At 43.7% G+C, this 19,904-nt stretch overlaps 1 protein-coding gene across 1 annotated transcript; it reads left to right on the top strand.

Moving 5' to 3' along the window:
* The first annotated feature begins 1,949 nt into the window (after positions 1-1,949).
* On the top strand, positions 1,950-7,834 carry Ramac (RNA guanine-7 methyltransferase activating subunit). The gene is made up of 3 exons (XM_052159636.1): positions 1,950-2,073; positions 6,497-6,693; positions 7,336-7,834. The coding sequence occupies exons 2-3, from the start codon at positions 6,524-6,526 to the stop codon at positions 7,520-7,522; spliced, it is 357 nt and encodes a 118-aa protein (XP_052015596.1). The 5' UTR covers positions 1,950-2,073; positions 6,497-6,523; the 3' UTR covers positions 7,523-7,834.
* The last annotated feature ends 12,070 nt before the right edge of the window (positions 7,835-19,904 follow it).

Below are 19,904 nucleotides of genomic sequence, written 5' to 3'. Positions count from 1 at the left end.
CTAAAACTCACAGTGCATAGTCCTTGGTCTGTGAATGGTATTTAGTATTTTAGACACTCAGGAAAAAGTTACAGAACCTGATGATTATTTCTGCTAATTGCTTCTCTATTTATGAGAGCAGGCATTTAAGAAGAAACTTGACTGATTCGCTTTTGAAATTTGTTTTTCTCAGACTTCTTTCTTGTGTGCATGTATATCCATCGTGAGAAAGAGAGAGACCGTGTGCCACAGTGCACATGTGGAGGAGGTCAGAGGACAACTCGCAGGAGTCAGTTCTCCCCTTCCACTAGGTGGGTTCTAGGGGTCAAACCCAGGTCATCTTAGTGGCAAGTGCTCTTATCCACTGTGCCATTTCATTGGCCCCTGGACGGCTGCGTTTGTTGTTGTTGTTGTTGTTGTTTCATAGGGTCTCTTGTAGCCTTGACCTCTCTATCCACCCCTCTCCACCTCCTGAGTACTGCCGTTACAGGGAGCTCACCACAACATCCGGCTGATTGTTTAAATGCAAAGTTTTCACCTAATTGAGGGTATGGAAATTCATTTTGGCTTCTAACTTTTCTAAGTAGCCCCCTCATTAAATGTAAGCTTTTGGAACTTCACACTAAATGCTGTGGAAAGGGGAGTAGAATATGTTGGTTTCCCCAGTGACTTTGCCCTTAACCGTTAGTCAATATAAGAAACTGACCAAGACTATTTATAAACAAGTAATTCTTTTATACAGTAGTTATCACACACATCATTGTTACCTTTATGATAAACTATTAAACCAGGGATTATTTTTTTTAAAGACAGAGTCTCACATAGCTGAGGGTGACCTTGGGCTGGGTGGACTCACCACTATGTTCTTAATCACATGCTCATAAACTATTCTTACGCTTTGAGGAAATGAAACTGAAATTCCTCTTCAGCCCTGACTTGGAGGCCAGAAGAAGTGGACTCTTCTCTGTCCCCCACCCATGTTTGTCTTCCATCACCTACCCAGTAATGGTACTGTTTCTGTGATCCTGACAGCTCTCCGACTACTCCTCACCAAGACCTGCACATTTATGTTTCTAAACCACAGCCTAGATAACTGTTCGCTCCACAAGTATGTACTGAGTGCTTACTTTATGAGAATCACGGTGCTATATATTATTAAGATATACAAACAAATTGAAGGTGTGTATTAAAAACTATAGCCCACAGTCAGAAGGTATCGTGGAACCCAGCGGAAGTAAAACACATTCCCTGTAAAGTCTTAGAGAACAGATGTAATGTCAACATCTGGAGGTGGTGTGTGTGTGTGTGTGTGTGCACGTGCGTGTGTGTGTGTGTGTGTGTGTGTGTGAGGGAGTGGTAATATTCTAAGCATAAGGGGACACTGGCAACCTATAAGAAAAATGAGTATTCATGAACTACTGCATTTGGTCTGGTTTACCAGAAAAGGGTCAAGTAAAAACCTAGGGTAGACAGCGTTTCCACACTTGCAAACACCCGAGAAGAAACAGCCAAGACTTTGGGAGGGAGCGGAATACGGACAGTGGAGTACATGGATTTCTGCAAAAACACGTAGACAACGGCCTGCGGGAGCCTTCCTGCCAGGGCAAGAACCGGATGGACACCGCCCAAGCAGCGCAGTCGCCCGGGCTCCTCACCCGCGCCGCCCAGGCTCCCACTTCTGGTCTCCATTGACAAGCAGCCTTCCCTGCTAGTCCTATTCCCAGACTTCCCGAACCATGGCACCAGGCACTGCCAGTTCGAGGGATTTTATAGATGACGACAGCTTTTACCCGTCGGTCAGCAGGCAGGCTGGCCGCGAAAGGATTGCACTGCCCACCTTCCCCCACGTTGCTCGGCCCTGGGTAGCTTCCAGGGGCCGCGCCAAAGTTCGAATACGAGGGGCGTGGCAGAAAGGGGAAGGGAAAAAAAAAGCGACTTTTAGATATCGCGAGACTTGGGGGGAGACTTCGCCCTGCGCTCCGGAAGCGGAAGTCGGATAGTTGAGGGAATTCCTGAGCATTTGGTTACCTTGGAGAGCGGTGTTGCGAGCTGCTGTGTGGACGCCCCAGGCCCCTCCGGTGCGTCTCGGGAAAGGTGAGCACTGGCCTTGGCGGATGAATCTCCCACCCGGGGCGGCGGAGGGAGTCGGAGGCCGGAGCTGGGAGGCCGGAGCTGGGAGGCCGGAGCTGGGAGGCCGGAGCTGGGAGGCCGGGAGGCCGGAGCTGGGAGGCCGGAGCTGGGAGGCCGGGAGGCCGGAGCTGGGAGGCCGGGAGGCCGGAGCTGGGAGGCCGGGAGGCCGGAGCTGGGAGGCCGGGAGGCCCGAGGTCGCTGCCCCGCAGGGCCTTTCCCATCAGGTCGGCGGCTCTTTAAGGCTCTTCTGGAAGGAGCCGCTTTGTCAAAGCCGTCGCAAGTCACGCGTCAGATGTCTGTCCTCACCTCTGGAGAGCAGCCGGGCGGGGACCCCAGATGGAGGACCCCAGCCAGAGCTGTGTGTGTGTGTGTGTGTGTGTGTGTGTGTGTTCATTGGTGGTGGTGAAGAGATTAGTGGGGTTCGAGTATAAGGAAAGGTCTCGGCCACAAGGACAAGGAACGTGCGTCCTGAAGGTCCAGGTGCTGGAACGAGCTTGTTGGTTTTGAGCCCCGCCGCCTCTGTGTGTGTGTGTGTGTGTGTGTGTGTGTGTGTGTGTGTGTGTGTGTGTGCTGGTGCGACGCAGGGGCCGGGAGAGGGCGTCGGGTCCCCTGGAGCCATCTTACAGGCACTTGTGAGCTGAGCTGCCCCGCGTGGGTGCTGGGGTCTGATCTGTGGTCCTTGGGAAGCGTAGTGAGTGCTCCCGACTACTGAGCTCTCTCTCCAGCTCCCCCACCCCCATCTTTTGAGGTTGCCTTCAAGACACACCCCGATCGTACTTTCTTAATATTATTTATTTCTTTTATTACCCAGTTATATCTTATATAATTGTTATGCTTTATATTTCGTAATTGATATTACATATTATGTTTATTATATATTTTTAAATTATAATAACAGTCTTCCCTTTCCTACCTTCAGGCCCTCCCTTTTATCCCCCCTCTCATTCAAATTCAGTCTCTTTAGTTGTTATATATATGTAGATATATACAACCTGCTCAGTTCGTATATTGTTACTTATATGTGTGTTTTCAGGGCTAGTATGATATTAAATAACCAGTTGGTGTGCTCTTCCCTTGAGAAGACTATTCCCCTTGTTAGCATTCCTTAGTTGCCTGTAGTTCTTTGTTAAGGCCTCTTGAGTTTTCCCTCTTCCACATTAGTTTGTCTTTTGGTAATGTTGGTCCCGCCCATATTTAATCAACCTAAACATTAAACTAAACAATCTAGTTGTCTCAAATCCTTGGGTTAAGTAAAGCTTGCATTAAGGTTTTGTTTCAGTTCCATTCTCATGAATAAGTATGAAGATACTTATGTAGTAGGGTATAGGGAAAATAGAGTAGTGCATTTTCCTTGCCATGTGAATGTACTGTCTGTCTTAATTGGGAATGGGGCATTCTTCTAGTGGCTTCTGTGGTTAATATGGAAACGTGGACATTTTCAATTAGTTGGGAGTTTTAGTTGTTTTGTTTTGTTTTGAGACAATCTCTCTGGCTGTCCTGGAATGCTGTAGACCGGCCTATCCTCGAACTCATAGACTCTGCCTCCCAAGTACTGGGGTTAAAGGCATGTGTTGCCATACTGCACCTAGTTGGACTGATTTTAAACTCATTTGGTTTGGGGTATTTAATATTAATTTGCCAATACCAGGCACAAGGAGGTTTAATAAGTAAGGCAGAATCTAAGTAGTAACCTGAAAGGTAAAAATGTCAAAGTACTGTTTCTTGAATCTAATAAAAATTCTAGTTTAATTTTGTTGGAATAAAGGTATACTGTTATAAATGCTTACATATTTTGAGGAAAGACAAAGCAATGAAGAAGCTGTTTTCCAGTTAAATCAGTTCATTAGAAGCTTTATTAAAAGTGTAATTAGTACAAGGAAAAATGACTTGAGAATATCAGAGGAAAGATGTGGTTTTAAGCTTTTAGGATGATGTCAAATATGCCTCAAATCATAAGATAGGTTTTGGTCCTTTCTCTTTGCCAAGGCTGGTTTTGTACTTGTAGGCTCAATTGATCATCCTGCCTCAGGCCCTACAACATGGACCATTTTCCCTACCAGGTTTAGAAGCTTTGAGGCATTCAGCAGAAACATAAAGTTTGAATTAAAGGAAGCTAGGGGATGGAAAAGCTTAACAGCACTTGGTCACAGAAGACTGGGAAGTGGGAACTACCTATAGAATTCTGCAGTTTCAAGGTCTTAGATGAAGATTAAAAGTGAACTTTGTACTCTGGTTTCGAGGATTAGACTTGCAAGTTAAGCAAAATCTTTTCCTTTGGGTAGAAGGTTAAAGAAATTTTATTTTTTAATGGATTCATATATTATGTAGAAAAAACAGCTGTTAAGAGATTTATATTTAAAAAAAGAAATTCATATTTAAAATTTTTTATTGCATTCATTTGTGTGTGGGTCTCTATGTCATGACACATGTGAGAAGGTCAGAGGACAACTTGTGGGAGTTTGTTCTGTTCCTGCCCTATGGGACCTGAGGTTTGAACTCAGGTTCTTAGCCTTGGCATAGGCACCTTTATTTACCCACTGAGCTATCTTGCCAGCTGTACTTTTTATATCCATTAGACAGTATCTTACTTATTATCGTTAGAGGTTTTTCATTTTTCACAGGATCTGCAATAATAATAATACATTGCATTAGATTATAAAATAGTTACTCATAACTTTTAATAGCCATGCATCTAAATGCCTGTTTTCATATATGTTGCTCGGTTGGCTTCAGACTCCTGGGTTCAAGGAATATCAGTATCTGAAGTAGCTGAGTCTACAGGTACAGTTAGGAATACCAGCTTCCCCTTTTTCTTTAGTCACCTTTGTTTGGGGCAGGGTGATTTTTTTTGTTGTTGTTTGTTTTTTGGTTTTTTGTTTTTTTTAAACAGGGTCTTTGTTTTGTTTTTGTTTTTTGAGACATGATTTCTCTGTGTAGTAGTCTTGGCTGTCTTGGAACTTACTCTATAGACTAGACTGGCTTTGAACTCAGATTCGCCTGCCTCTGCCTCTGGAATGTTGGGATTAAAGGCATGTGCCGCCATCTGGCAAAAGACAGGGTCTTCCTTTATAACCTAAGTTGGTCTCAAACTCAAAACTCTTATGCTTTAGCCCCCTGAGTGTTGTAATTACAGCTACTGATTTAATTATTCAAGATTCTTAAAAATTCTAATTTCTCATCTTACAGTTAATTCTTAGTCATTGGCAGTTCTGCTTCATTTCCTACCATTATAAAACAATCGCTGATATCTGAATCCAGTTCTCTTTTTGGTTCTTTATGCCATTGTCTGGTTTGCCAATATCAATTACTTTAGTCTCTTACCTTGTATGGTAATCTTTTCTGGGTGGCTTCTCTGTGTGTACAAAAGCATTGTTCATGTTCATCTTCATCTCTTCCTCTCAGTTAACTGAACTGACACTTTGATGAGCAGGCCATAGCTCTCTTTAATTCATCATACCCTTACCTTCCTAGCAGTTCCTGTGGCACTATACTGTGTGTGATCACTTGCTGGAAGCCTACAAATTATCCTTTATTTCTCCTTCCATATCTTGTTGGACTATTTCTTCCTGGAATTCTTTTAAAATTGCTTTCTTAGTCCCTATTTCACATTAACTTTTCAGTATGTTATCTCTATTACTACAGCAATCTGCCTTTCGTTTAACTAGTCTCTATCTAGTCCTTCTAAATAGTAAGTTGGATCTTTTTTTTAAGTCACCCATAATTCCTATTACCTATCAGAAGATACAAAATTATTTGCACTGGATAAATGTTTTTTTTTACGATTTGTCCCTGGATTACCTCTCTAGTTTTACTTCTTGATGGCTTCTGCTTCTCCCTTTGTGTTTACATATCTGTCTCCCATATGCTTTTTGTTCTGTGTGTGTGTGTGTGGGGGGGTGCATATGGAAACCAGTTGTCCACATCAGGCTCATTCTTCGGGAGCTGTGTACCTTGAGTTTTGAACTGAGCCCTTTCCCTGGAACCTGGGTCTCGCCAGCAAGCTCCAGGGATCTGATCTGCCTGTGTCTCCTTCCCCAGCAATGGGGTCATAAGCCACTGGGCCTGGCTGTTCATCTGCGTGCTGGAGAGCAAACTCAGATCCACAGTCTTACAGGCAAGCGTGCTACCAGTTAAGCTATCCTCCCCGGCCTCATATCTGTCTCCTCTAACCTGGTGATGCCGAGAGGTACGGCAATGGTATTTATTGTTCATCTTAGCATTTACTCCAGTAGCAGAGTGTAGTCAAGAACTGTTGAATTGAATGCCTATAATCTTAAGTTTAAAAATACATAGGGACTTTTGTTAATACCCTATCCAAAATTGTTCACTTCTTGGGTTTTTTTTTTTTCATCAGCTGAAAAATCAGCTTTTTTTTTTGTTCTTACAGATCATAAAAATTGTACAGAATTTCAAGATGAGTGATACTTCTGAAGTGATTCCAAATTTTGAAGAGATGTTTGCAAACAGATTCACACAAGAAGACAAAGAATACCAGGAATACTTGAAACGCCCTCCTGAATCCCCTCCAATTGTTGAGGAATGGAACAGCAGAGCTGGTGGTAACCAAAGAAATAGAGGCAACTGGTGTGTGTTATTTCTGCAGGATAAATGCAGAGGGTGATCTGGGAGAAGAAAACTTTAGTACGGCTGCTCACAGAGCCAGAGTGGCAACCAGTGCCTGGAACGGAATCAGCATATAAACTTGCCTTTGCAAGTGTCTTATTTAAGCCAGGCATGGTGATATAAACCATACTTTGAGTTCTTGGGAGGCTGAGGCACTAGGATTATGAGTTCTAGGCCAGCCTAGGCCAAACACTGAGACCCTGCCTCAAACTAATGTTTTCTTTACAAATATACTTTATAAAACTGATATTTTGTGCTTGGTATCATAAAGAAGGTGTTGTTTTGATTACTTTTGAAATTTTATAAAATGAGGTGGAAAATTAATGTATTAATTCAAAAAATAGATGACACGGATGTTGTGCATTTAATAGGTGTCAGTTTGATCACAGTTGGGTTTGTTACTTGCCTCTGTCCTGTAAAAGGTGTCCAGTGTGATGCTGGAAGAATCGATTAAATCTTAGGAAACTCTGGCTAATGCTGTGCTGTGCCACAGAGAAAGAGCCTCAATTACCATGTACTACATCAAGAACTCAATTGCACTAGGATTGATTTCTTGTTTTTATTTTATAAGGGGAAGTTAATATTTTTGTCTTCTTTTGGTAGGCTGCAAGACAACAGACAGTTCAGAGGCAGGGATAACAGACGAGGATGGCCAAGTGACAATCGGTCAAATCAGTGGCATGGACGGTCATGGGGTAACAATTATCCACAGCAAAGACCAGAGCCCTACTATCAAGCACAGTACACACAGTATGGCCACAACCAACGGCCTCCATATGGTTACTACTGACGGGTGTCGGCAGCTTTTAACAAAGACCTTTTATTTTGACAACATGCTAAATGCTGTATGTCCTCAGTTGGTCATGGCTTTTCATTCTGTTTTAAAGAATGGGTTATTAATTCTTTAGAACTTGAGACTTGGGAAAAACTCATCTTGTTAGAAATGTGATGGTTGATGGGAATAAATTTACCAAATGTGGATTACATTGCTTTGTCTTACATAATTTTGTTTTATGATTTAATAGTGTTTGAAGTTTAGCCTGCTTTCCTTGTTTGGACTATAGGGCTTCTGTATCACAGAAATAAACATTTTTAATTAAAATGCTGGCTTTTGAGTTATGAAAGAATAACATGCTCAGATGTGCTCACCTCTGAGGTGTTTCAGAGGCTAGGACCGTCGGTCTGTGGAAACACGCCACGGTTACCTACAGTGTATTGTACCTAATAGCAGCAGCTGAGAGGTGAAGCAGTTACAGTGTGCTGCCTCTGTGTTTGTATGTGATCATGGTGTCCTGTGCTTTATAAATGAGTCAGTTCCAGAGCTGCTTTGATCCCTATGTGGAAGGCCTCGTTTGCTGTGCAGCCTCCTGATGCGGCAAGTGGGCGGGATGGTAGCACTCAACATTTTGTATATCCCAACCTGATGCGGCAAGTGGGCGGGATGGTAGCACTCAACATTTTGTATATCCCAAGGGTTTTGTAAACTTGACAGGGAAGACACACAATGCTTCTGTATTATTGTGTTTGACTGTTTGGTATCTAATATGTACTGGTTTTTTGTGAGGTCATCTTCATTTCCAAATGCCTACCCTTTGTTTCCTCTTACAGCTGTAGTAAGGCTGTCACTTGCTTCAGAACAATCATTCTTGAAATATTTTAATGATAACAATAGATTTACTCAAATAAAAAGTTTTAAAATCTTAGTATATCATGGTGTGTCAAGTTGTGAAAGAATAAATAGATTACATTAAAATGTAAGCAACTTTACTGTTATGTTTTGACATTTACCCATTTATTTATGTGGTAATGACCTAATTGGTTTTTTATTATGCTGTCCTCTAAATAGTGAGTATGAGTTAACTTCCTAAGTTTGCTTTTTCTTTTAGCTCCTTGAGATGCATTCTCCCAGGTTCTCTGTAGTCTGAACATATCAAGTCTCTCTTCTTAAGAGCAATCGCTCAGGTAACCATTTTATTAAAAAGGTTCTACTATATCAAGTATACACAATGAGTTGATAAGATCTTAACATAAAGTAAGGCTTTCCCATATACCCTTCTCATAGCAATAGCAATAGGCAGTGGCCACTGTGGCTACAGAAAGATAAGTCTTGGTATTCCAGATACTGCACTTGAGTCAGGAGTCACCTGGCTCCACTGCAGGACCTCTGAAAGTAGAAGGTTACCAGAACTATCTGTCCACTGGTACAAAGCTGGGGAGCTGAGGTGAGGGATGTGTCTCAAGATGCTCAGAAGAAAAGTTGTTCTTTTAACAGTATTTAAACATTTTAACAAACAAGCAAAAAGAAAAAAAAGTGAAGTCCTTTTAACATGGATTATTTTTTTCATTCAATGTAGTAACCTATGTGATTACTATCAGTAATTACTATCAGACTGCCCCTGTGCATTTAAAATAAGGAAGAAATAAAAGGAGTAATTTCTGCTTCATAAGACAGGAAATAACATGAAAAAGGATACTTTAAAGGTAGGCAAAAAAGTTGGGTGAAATGATTTTCAAACAGTCTATTATAACAGCACACAGCACTTAGGCAGGAGCCCTGATTTCCAGTCCCGGCTTTAAAGGTATATAACCTTGAAGAAAAATCACCTCAATTTTGGGTTAATAACTTGCCTGTCACCCTTGCGGATGTAAATGTCCAAGGGATGGTCTGGGGGCTGAAACCGACCAGTAAGGCCATAGGTCCAACACAGACATTTGTTGTAAAGTCTGAGTTGTGAAGCCCGATGGGCCTGGCAGGTGAGCACAGGCCCCGGGCCTCGGAAGGTCTAGGCTAGCCTGGGCTGCACAGTGAGGCCTCTAACATACAAGCAAGATTAGGAAAGGCAGGAAGCAATGATGGAGACTTAAATCATATTCAAATTATATATATTCAAATTGCAAAGGGAGAACAAAATATATTTAGGAAGTAGACACTTCAAGTTTGGAAGAAGTTTATATAAAAGCTGAGCTAAAATTAATGGTACACACTTTGGAAATTGCACTCACTTTAAAATGTGTTGATTATCAAACACATGAGATTAAATCCTTTTGAGAACAGCTTGCTGGGGACTTAAGAATTTCCTGGCGGGTGTTTTGCAGTGCTAGAAGGATTTAGAGTAGCTAGCTTATAAATAACCTTGTGCTATTGCTTTGAGAGGAGGTTTTGGGGTTTTGGAGCCATTTAGGAAAGGCATCTGGAAAGATTTCTGGCATTCTTCAGATGTTTAACAGAGAAGGATACAATTTGCCTTTTGTGCTGTATAGACCTCAAGGAAAATAACAGGACCTTATGGTAGAATTAAGAATAAAGAAATGTTGGTTTTCTTTTTTATCATCTAAGAGTGAGATTTCTCTATTATTTAGGTTGGCCCAAATCCACTAGGGTCAAGCAGCCTTTAGACTCTCGAGTAGCCTGAGACTGCACATGTATGCCACATTGCATACGACTAGAATGCCATAAGATGATGATGATGGTGGTGGTGGTGGTGGGGATGATGATGGTGGTGGTGATGTTCATTTTACATCCTCCTCACTGCCCACCTCCAGTCACCCACTCCCATAATCCTCCCATCTCCCTTCCCCTTCTCTGAATGGGTGAGGCAGGTGCTCCCACCCTGGAATATCAAGTCTGTGACTAGGCACATCCTCTCCCTCTAAGGTCAGACAAGATAGCCCAGCTAGAAGAACGTATCCCCACAAACAGGCAAGCAACAGCCTTTGGGATAGCCTCTGTTCCAGCTGTTCAAAACCCACCAAGCTGCACATCTGCTGCATATGAGTGGAGAGGCCTAGGGCCAGCTATGTTCCTCGCTGGTGGTTCAGTCTCTGAGAGCCCCAAAGGTTCAGGTTAGTTGCCTCTGTTGGTCTTCCTGTGGAGTTCCTATCCCCACCAGGGCCTGCAATCCTTCCTCCTGCTCTTCCATGAGAGTCCCAAGCTCCACCCACTGCTTGGCTGTGGGTGTCTGCAGTGTCTGAGTCAGCTGCTGGGGGAGCCTCTCAGAGGACAGCCATGATAGTTTTAAGAGTGCTAAAGTAGAAGAAAAGGACCTTCCATTTTGAAGGTTACTGACAGCGCTAATTTTGAATTTTAATAAAAGTGTTTGTCTTGGGGTCTATTGCTGTGAAGAGACACCATGACCACAGCAACTCTTACAAAGGAAACTTTAGTAGTGGATTACAGTTCAGAGGCTTAGTCCGTTACTGTCATGGCAGGAGGATGCATGGTGCACAGGCAGGCAGTACTGGAGAAGTGGAATCACAGCAGGAAAAGACTGAGACACACTTCCTCCAACATGGAGTAGTGCCACACCTTCTCCAACAAGGCCCCCCCTCCCTCCCTCCGAGCCTCAGGGAGCCATTGTCTTTCAAACCATCATCACAGACTGGACTTTGTTCGTAGCATTTTAATGCCTTAAGCTTTTTTCTACCTTTTTATTCCACTTGACTTTTAAAATGTGTTCATTGGTAGTCAGTAAACATGAGGAATTTATAAGGGGCGGCAGGTACCTGCGGCTCCTGATCTCAGGCTGCTGCCATGGTTGGCCCTGTTCTTTTGGGCTCCTGGCAAGGCAGGATGTTGTGGAAAGAGCAGCAGAAGCCTGTTCACCTTCAGGGTTTGAAGGTGAGAGAGCGATAAGGGCAGGGCGGGGTCGGTTAGCTCCTTCAAGAACTTCCTACTCGGCCCTGTGTCTAATTGTCTATGCCCTGAGCTGTAGGGTTGACAGTGGGGATAGGAAATGCGCTGGGCAGCTCTGCTTACCCTCTCTCTGCCTGTCGTTTGAGATAGTTTCAGGAGTTCCCCAGGCTGACCTTGAACTTTCAGTCCTACTTGGGAGATGAACTTTCAATTAGCACTACTGTCTACAGTAAAAGAAAATTAACATGGTCAATATTTAGATTAATACTTCAGGATTAAAATATAGCTATACGTGACATTTTGTGATATCTAATAAAAAATTTCCCAGGTTCTGCTGTATTATTAAAGAACAAATTAAATACTAGATCTAATTAGTAGATTGGCCCCCAAGGGAACTTTGAGAGCAAATACTTCCTCCTTTCTAGGAATCTGATTGATGCCGAAACTAAGGTGAGGAGAACTTCCCCAAAAGCGTAGTCCTGGGCCAGGCTGGCTACGTGATGCCCATCAGCAGAGCTGTAGGATGGGAGGTTATGCAGGGCGTGAAGGGAGCGGCTCTTCTGCCGGAACAGTGCAGAGGCCTTGGCACCAGACAAACACACTCTGAGGAGTCGCTGTCCTCGTGGTCAGGTGAGGAAAATGGAGATGAGCAGTGGGTAGTGCCTGTCAGATTCCCATTTTTACAGGCTGGGTAGGATGGAGGAGCAGGCTAACAGAAGATAGCTTCCAACAACCCTACTGACAGCATTTGACTGCTCCTGTGTAGGGTTATTTGGAAGCAAGCTCTCGAAAAGGAGGGAATCTTCTGGGTGTGGCACATTTCACCACTAGGCAGCAGAGGCAGGAGGATCCCGAGGTCAAGGTCTGTATAGTGAGATTCAGCACAGCCAGAACTACATAGAAAGATCTCATCTCAAAAACAAGAAGGGCAGAATCATCCATGTGCCAGCATGGATAGAGCTGCTGGAGGTTACTGTGTTCAGAGAAATAAGCCAGGCACACCACATGTCACTAGCAGAAACGAAAACTTTGTTGACCACATAAACATATGGAGTACCACAGAGGTTAAAAAAAAAAAAAAAAAAAAAAAGAAGAAGAAGGGTTAGGGTAGGGGAATAGAGAGTTGGTTATGGATTCCCAAATAAAATTAGTGGTAGGAAGTAGCTCTAATATTCCTGAATAGAGTCGATGTAAGACTCATTCCACTTTCCAAAATAACTAGGGGGCTCTGAGTTACTGACACAAAGAAACAATAATGTATGAAATGATAGAAATGCTAATTACCCATTTAGTCCCTTGTTGCAGGAAATGTTAAAGAAGAACCGGCTCATTCCTGCACTCCTGCCAGCACCAGGGTGTTTTCCCTGAGCTACTCTTCCCAGCTAGCCCCCGCTGCACCCGATCGATCACTGTGTTCCCAGCTAGCCCCCACTGCACCCGATCAATCACTGTGTTCCCAGCTAGCCCCCACTGCACCCGATCGATCACTGTTTTCCCAGCTAGCCCCCGCTGCACCCGATCGATCACTGTTTTCCCAGCTAGCCCCCGCTGCACCCGATCGATCACTGTGTTCCCAGCTAGCCCCCACTGCACCCAATCGATCACTGTGTTCCCAGCTAGCCCCCACTGCACCCGATCGATCACTGTTTTCCCAGCTAGCCCCCGCTGCACCTGATCGACCACTGTGTTCCCAGCAAGCCCCCACTGCACCCGATGGATCACTATGCTCCCAGTTAGTCCCCCCCCGCCCCCGCACCCGATCGACAGCTGTGTTCCCAGCTAGCCCTGCGCTGCACCCAGTTGATCACTGTGTTCCCAGCTAGCCCCTGTTGCACTGAATCGATCACTGTATTCTCAGCTCTCCTCCACTTGTCCCTGGAGTCACTAGTTCTTCCTCTCCCCCATCAGCTCTGTCTCACATTCTAGTAGCCAAAATGGGTCTGCCCATCTCACAGTTGCGTATCACAACACCTAGTAACCTGGTAAAATCAAGACTCTTATGGTTAACCAATCAGATTTATGTATCAATAAAATCACAATTTACGAGATGCCAATACAAAAATTTCAGAGTCAACTGATAATGATAAAAAGCTTTATCCCAATTATTCTAACCTTACGATAACATCATGTCTGCCTCCATACTCCTCTCTCCTCCTGAGACACTCCCAGTCTCCCTCACTCTTAGCTCTGCCTCTCTTTTCTTTTTTCCTTTTCTTTTTCTTTTTCTTTTCACAGTAGGGCATCAAGAGGCCTGTGATTGGACAGGGAAAATCCTGCAACAGTCCCTATACTGTACATGTATCAAATTATACTATATTTCATGAAAAAGTACAAATCCTAGATCAGTTACAAAATAACCAGGTATACAGCCTGGTGCCTGGCTAATAGCCACTTCATCCCTCCTGGATCTGAAGAAGGCCTCTCGGGGGTGGGCTAAGATGTTCAGTTCATAGTCTCCATGAGTTTATATGCATACCAGCCCTGCTGTTTCTGGAAGATGCTGGTTCCTTGGACTCATCTACCACCTTTGCCTCCTCTTTCACATAGACCCCTGAGCCTTGAGGCTCTGAAGGGAATTGATGAAGACATCCCACTTAGGGCTGAGTGTTCCAAAGTCTTTCACTCTGCACACTGCCCAGTGTGGGTCCCTTTGTTAATTCCCATCTACTGCAAAGAAGAAGCTTCTTTGGTTGAATGGCGCTCTGCTCTATGGGTATAGCATGCACAGCTTCAAACCAGACAAAATCCCAGCACTGAGGACAGGACAGGGGCACAAAGCCCCACCCAGAAGCTGTATGACATTGACACCTGCTTAGGTTGATGCCTCATGAAAAGGAAAATCAGTCTTCTCCAACTGAGTGTCACTGGGCGTATCAACCACACTCCAGGGCAGCCCTCATGCTCAGGAGTAGTAGCTAACACAAAACAGACTCCATTTTTTTAGTGCATATTTTGTTTCAGTATTTTTTGTCTTATTGATTTTCCTTTCTTAAATTTTGTTTAATTTTTATTTTTTGTTTTTCCTGTGAGGTTACTCTGTGTTTTGATTGAGAATATAAAGTTGGTAAGTAGGGAGGAGGGGAGGATCTTGGTGGCATTGCGGAGGGGAAAGAATGTAATTTAAATATATTGTATAAGCTTTTTTGTAAATAAAAATGCAAAAACTAGTTAAGCTCACAGGGCTGGGGAGTGTAGCTTTTAAAGAGTGTCTGCCTAGCATTCACAAAGTCATGAGTTTAATCAACAGCTCTATATAAGATATGGAAGGTCAAAGTTGCAAGTTCATCTTCAACTACATAGTGTATCTGAAGCCACCCGTCTACTGCAGAAGACTGCCTTGAAAAATTAAAGTTCAGCATACACACATCTCTCCAGTGTCTCTGTGGGCTGATGAACTAATTTAGATGGTGTTTCCTTCTATCCCCAAGGGCACAGAGAAATCTATGTATTAATTACCAGTGAAGTTTTCTCTGTGTTTCAGTGACTTCTCCTGAGACCAGTTCTGGGGAGGGTGTGATTATGATCTCATGGTTTTCCCTACTGCCAGTGCCTCTGAGTCCCCTGTCTCCAGCCTCTTGTTGTCTGAGTGAGGTAAACAAAGCTGTCCACATCGCTAAAGCCAGAGGGCTTTGTTGTTTTGCATTCTTTTCCCTCTTTTGTGTTTCATTATGCACACTCATGAATATACAGAATAAATGTGAAAGCAAATGAGGCTTCACAGCAAATGACTAATAAAAGTTAGTCATTGTCACCAAACCATTGTTTTCTTTTATGTTTTACCATGTTCACACAGATTTATAGAAATTATATATTCCTGCCTTTCTTGCCAAAGTGAGGATATATATATATATATATATATATATATATATATATATATACTCATATATATAAACATACATAAAACTCCCATATGTTTAACAGTATAATAGAGAACATTCTAGTCAACAACAGATTCAAAACTAATGATATAATTTTCATAATATAGTATGGATTTGCTATTGATTAAATGTCTATTTTCTTGGTATATACTTGGAAATTCTCTTTTCATTTCTTCACATACTAACAGTGCTGCATTGCTTTTGTTCATATATCCTTTCGTGCTTTTATTTTGTGTTCTGTGGAGAGGACTCTATAACACAGCCCACAGAATCAACTAAGCAGGGTTCATAGGTGCTCACAGAGCTTGAAGTGGCAATCCCAGAACCTGACGGGTCTACACTACATAGTGGTTTAGCTTGGGGACTTTGTGGGACTCCTAACAGTGGGAGTGGGGGTGTCTCCGACTCTTTCACCTGCTCTCGGGACCCTTTTCCTCTGAGTTGCCTCATTAGCCTTGATATAATGTTTTTGCCTAGTCTGGTTACAGCTGGTTATGCTGTGTTCAGTTGATCTCCCTGAGAGACCTGTTTTTTCTGAAGGAAAATGGAGGAGCAGGGTATGGGAGAAGGGAGATGGTGGAAGAGACTGGAAGGAGTGGAGGGAGGGGAGGCTGTGATCACTAGGAATCCACATGCCCAGACTGCATAAGAAGTAGGAAATGAGCTGAGTGTGGCTGTTCATCTCCCTGCTTCCTGACTATGATGCAGTGTGAGCAGCTGCCTCAAGAGCTGCTGCATGCCCTCCTTGTCATGATAGACTGTCTCCTAAACTGAATAAAAAAAATAAACAAACCCTATTATGGTTGCTTTTGTCAGATTGCTTGTCACAAAAGTGGCCAATATGTAAAAATTAAAGCGCTTTTCCCTATAACTTCAAGTTTTTAAAAAGTCTTCTGACATTGTTTGGGTGGGGGGTGAAGTACACGTGTCTGTGAGTGGGCATACACATGCCACAGTGCATGCGTGGTGTGAGGTCCGCTCTCGGAGTTGGTCCTCTCACAATGGGCTGGGTTCTGGGAACCGAACTCAGGGGTCAGGGTTTGCACAGCAAGTGACCCACTGAACCAGCTGTTTTCAACCTGTGGGTCGTGACTTCTTTGGGGGTCATGTATCAGATATCCTGCATATCAGATATTTACAGTATGATTAATAATTAGCAAAATTACAGTTATGCAGTAGCAGTGAAAATAATTTTATGGTTGGGAGTCACCATAACACAAGGAATTGTCTTAAAGGTTGCAGCATTAGGAAGGTCGAGAACCACTGCTCTAAACCATCTCTCCCTCCAAACTTCAACATTTTGTCTGATTGCTCACAAACTTTCTGGTCTTTGCCATCACAGCGTTTACTAGGTTGGATTGTCTCATTGTTGGTTGTTACTGTGCTTGTGTCACCAAGGACACTGCACTTTTCTGTAAAGTCCTCTTTTGCTTCTCAAGCATTTTCCTATGTCTTCAGTTCTCTGGTGGTTTATTATTATTATTATTTTAAAAGATTTGTTATTTTAAATTATGAGTATGAGGGGAGTCCCTGGCTCTGATCCCAGGCTCTCTAAGATGCCTTCCGATAAAGGCATCTGTGGGTTTCTCAAAGGGACAGAGTGTTCTCTGCAGAAGACCCCACTGTATAGTCTATTGGCAGGAGTGTTCTTCAATCAAATAAGCTGGCATGTTAGGGACCCGGCCAGTTGTCCTGCCAGAAACTCTTGACTAGCTGGGAGTTCTAGAGGCTGCAGAGGAGAGGACTCAGAACCCCGAGTCTTCCAAGGCACTCAACTGGGACTGCTCAGTGCCTTGCTGGCCCCTGGTCAACACTGTGCAGTGTAAGAGGATCTTAGTTTAAAGCTTAGATCCAAGTGTGCAAGAATGACGTGCAGAAAGGCCGTCCCGACACACACAAACGGAAGGCCACTGTCAAACTATTTGCCGATTTCTGCTGTGCTGCCGCGGTGCCACCTCCTGGATGTAAACTGAAAATCTGAGTTTTTAGTTTTTTTGTATGATTTATTTTTATTTCATGTGCATTGGTGTTTTGCCTGCCCATATGTGTGAATGGTGTCAGACCCCTTAGAACCGGAGTTAAAGGCAGCTGTGAGTTGCCAATGTGGGTGCTGGAAACTGAACCCTGGATTGTATGGAAGAACAGTTGGGGATCTTAACTACTGAGCTATCACTTTGACCCCGGGTTTTTAGCTCCTAATCACATATCTGGATTCGGGGTCATGGTAGGTTCTAAATATTTATATTCTGCCTTACAGTTAAGGAACTATTTAACCAAATCCTTGAAAACTTGAGGTAGAATGCTGTAGCCCACAGCCTAGTAACATGGCTTCTAAAACTCAGGTTTTTATCTTTGGGGAACCTTAAACACTGCAGAGGTCCCACTTGTGTTTTCTGGTTCTCCATCCTTTAGCCAATGGAAGGGTGTGGAATGGCCCCCAGAAATCAGAAGTTCAAAACCTGCCCTTGCTTCCTGAGCAGAATGAGCCCATTTTTTCCTTTTTCAAGTTCTGCTAATGTGTGGTATGCGAATTCAGATTATCACAACATTTGTGCAGGAGGGACTGGCTGTCTCTTACGGTGGCAGTGAGAGGGGATGCGCAGGGAGGGCCACAGAATTACCCTGATGGAGCCCCCAGTTACCTCAAGCCCCATTTATAGCTCTGGCAAAGCCACGACCCCCAGGCTGGCACGGGGCAAGAAAAGCAGTGTCCCAGGCCTTTCTGAAAACTGTCAGAATAGTGGGGTGGCCCAGGCTAGAGTCACGGAACCGGAACAAGGCTCTGAGAATTGGAGTTTGTGTCCTTGCACTTGGCTCTACGTCAGGATCCTTGACATGAGGTCAGAGTCCAGCTGAAGAGAGCTGCCTAACCAGCCTTCTGTGGCAGGTCAGTGTTCCCGTCAGTGAGGACAGGAAGTCGTTGACTGCTGTAAACCAAGAAGGGACTGTCCATCTTGAGTACAGCCCCTGGATCAGTTCCTTGGCGGTGTCACTATGAGGTATCTTTCATTTTGTTTACGCGTTTATCAGGAGGTGGACTCTCACTGTTTAGTCTAGGCCTGACTGGAACTCACCACAGAGTCCAGGCTGGCCTTGAACTCTCAATTCTCCTGCCTCAGACTCTCTGCAGTGGGATTATAGGCCTGTATCACCTACATGTTTACTGCTGTGTATCTTGCTAGGAAATATAGTTATATTTCTTTTAAATATTTTTAAAATATTTAAATATGTTAAATATTAGGCAAAGGCTCCTTGTTAAAATATGGCCACTGAAAGTCAAATAATGCTTGTGGGTGGTAGACACCTGTAGTCCCAGCACTCACGGGGCTGAGTAGGTGAACTTGACCTAGCAATGGAAAATTAGTCTGGGCAACAAGGTGAGGCCTCATCTCAAAAAGAAAGGGGGAGGGATGGAGAGATGGCTCAGTGGTTAAGAGCACTGACTGCTCTTCTAGAGGTCCTGAGTTCAACTCCCAGCAACCACATGGTGGCTCACAACCATCTGTAAAGGGATTTGAGTCCCTCCTCTGGTGTGTCTGAAGACACCTACAGTGAACTCATAATAAATAAAATAAAATAAAATAATCTTTAAAAAACAAAGATTATTGTAGTAAAAATTGCTAGTTCCTATTCAGCCTCCATTTTGATAAGTTTTAATTCTAGTATCCATTTCTCTTGACGAGTTTGCTTCAGAATATTCTGTCCTTTCTCCAGCTCTGGGAGGGGCCTTCATTAGCCTACAATGACTGGGATAAATATCTTTCATATTTATTGGTTCTGGCTACTTATTTATGAGTTGACATTTCTTGCCAAGAGGATGGCTTAGAAACTTCATGTGATCTGATCTGACGTGAGGTAGAAGGGAGCTGAACTTATTGAAAACAAACACCAAAGCTCTTCTGAGCCACCCTCTCTATAACAGAGGGTCTCACATCTATGTGAAACCCAGAGCCAGGGCTGACCTGAAACTCTATCATGTCAAGGGTCGCCTCATCCTCCTGCCCTCAGCTCCAGAGTGCTGGGACTACAGGAGTGTGCTACCACACCCAGTTGACTCGATGCTGGAGACTGAATCCAAGGCTTCATGTACAGCAGGAAACACTCACAACTGATTTCTGATGGGCTTTACAAACAATGAGAACTTCCAGGTCATCTTTATCATTGTTTTTTATTTTTTAGAGTTATTTTTAATTATATGTGTCTGTCTCTATCTCTACAGGTGTGTGTCTGTGTGCATACATGAGTGTGGGTGCCCTCAGAGCAGAGGCACTGGATCCCTGGAAACTGGATGTTGTGAGCCATTCCATGTTGAGTTGCTAGGAATTAAACTCAGGTCCTCTCCAAGAGCAGTAAGCACTCTTAACTGCTAGCTCAGGTACTTCTTTATTCTTTTAAGACCTTTGGAGGAGCCGGGCAGTGGTGGCGCACGCCTGTAATCCCAGCACTCTGGGAGGCAGAGGGAGGCGGATTTCTGAGTTTGAGGCCAGCCTGGTCTACAGAGTAAGTTCCAGGGCAGCCAGGGCTACACAGAGAAACCCTGTCCCGAAAGAGAGAGAGAGAGAGAGAGAGAGAGAGAGAGAGACAGACCGACCTTTGGAGATTCCTAAGAACTTCTAGATTTGAAAGTTTACAAGGTTCCAAAACTAACTGACATTAAGTTA

The sequence above is a fragment of the Apodemus sylvaticus genome, chromosome 1 (genome assembly GCF_947179515.1).
Source record: "Apodemus sylvaticus chromosome 1, mApoSyl1.1, whole genome shotgun sequence".
Taxonomy (NCBI): domain Eukaryota; kingdom Metazoa; phylum Chordata; class Mammalia; order Rodentia; family Muridae; genus Apodemus; species Apodemus sylvaticus.
The sequence above is the reverse complement of the archived record's forward strand: the minus strand, read 5'-3'. Positions and strand labels throughout refer to the sequence as shown.

Coding starts and splice junctions, on each gene's coding strand:
- Ramac (XM_052159636.1), top strand. CDS start 6,524: ATGAGTGATACTTCTGAAGTGATTCCAAATTTTGAAGAGATGTTTGCA. Junction 6,694..7,335: donor CAAAGAAATAGAGGCAACTG/GTGTGTGTTATT, acceptor TTCTTTTGGTAG/GCTGCAAGACAACAGACAGT.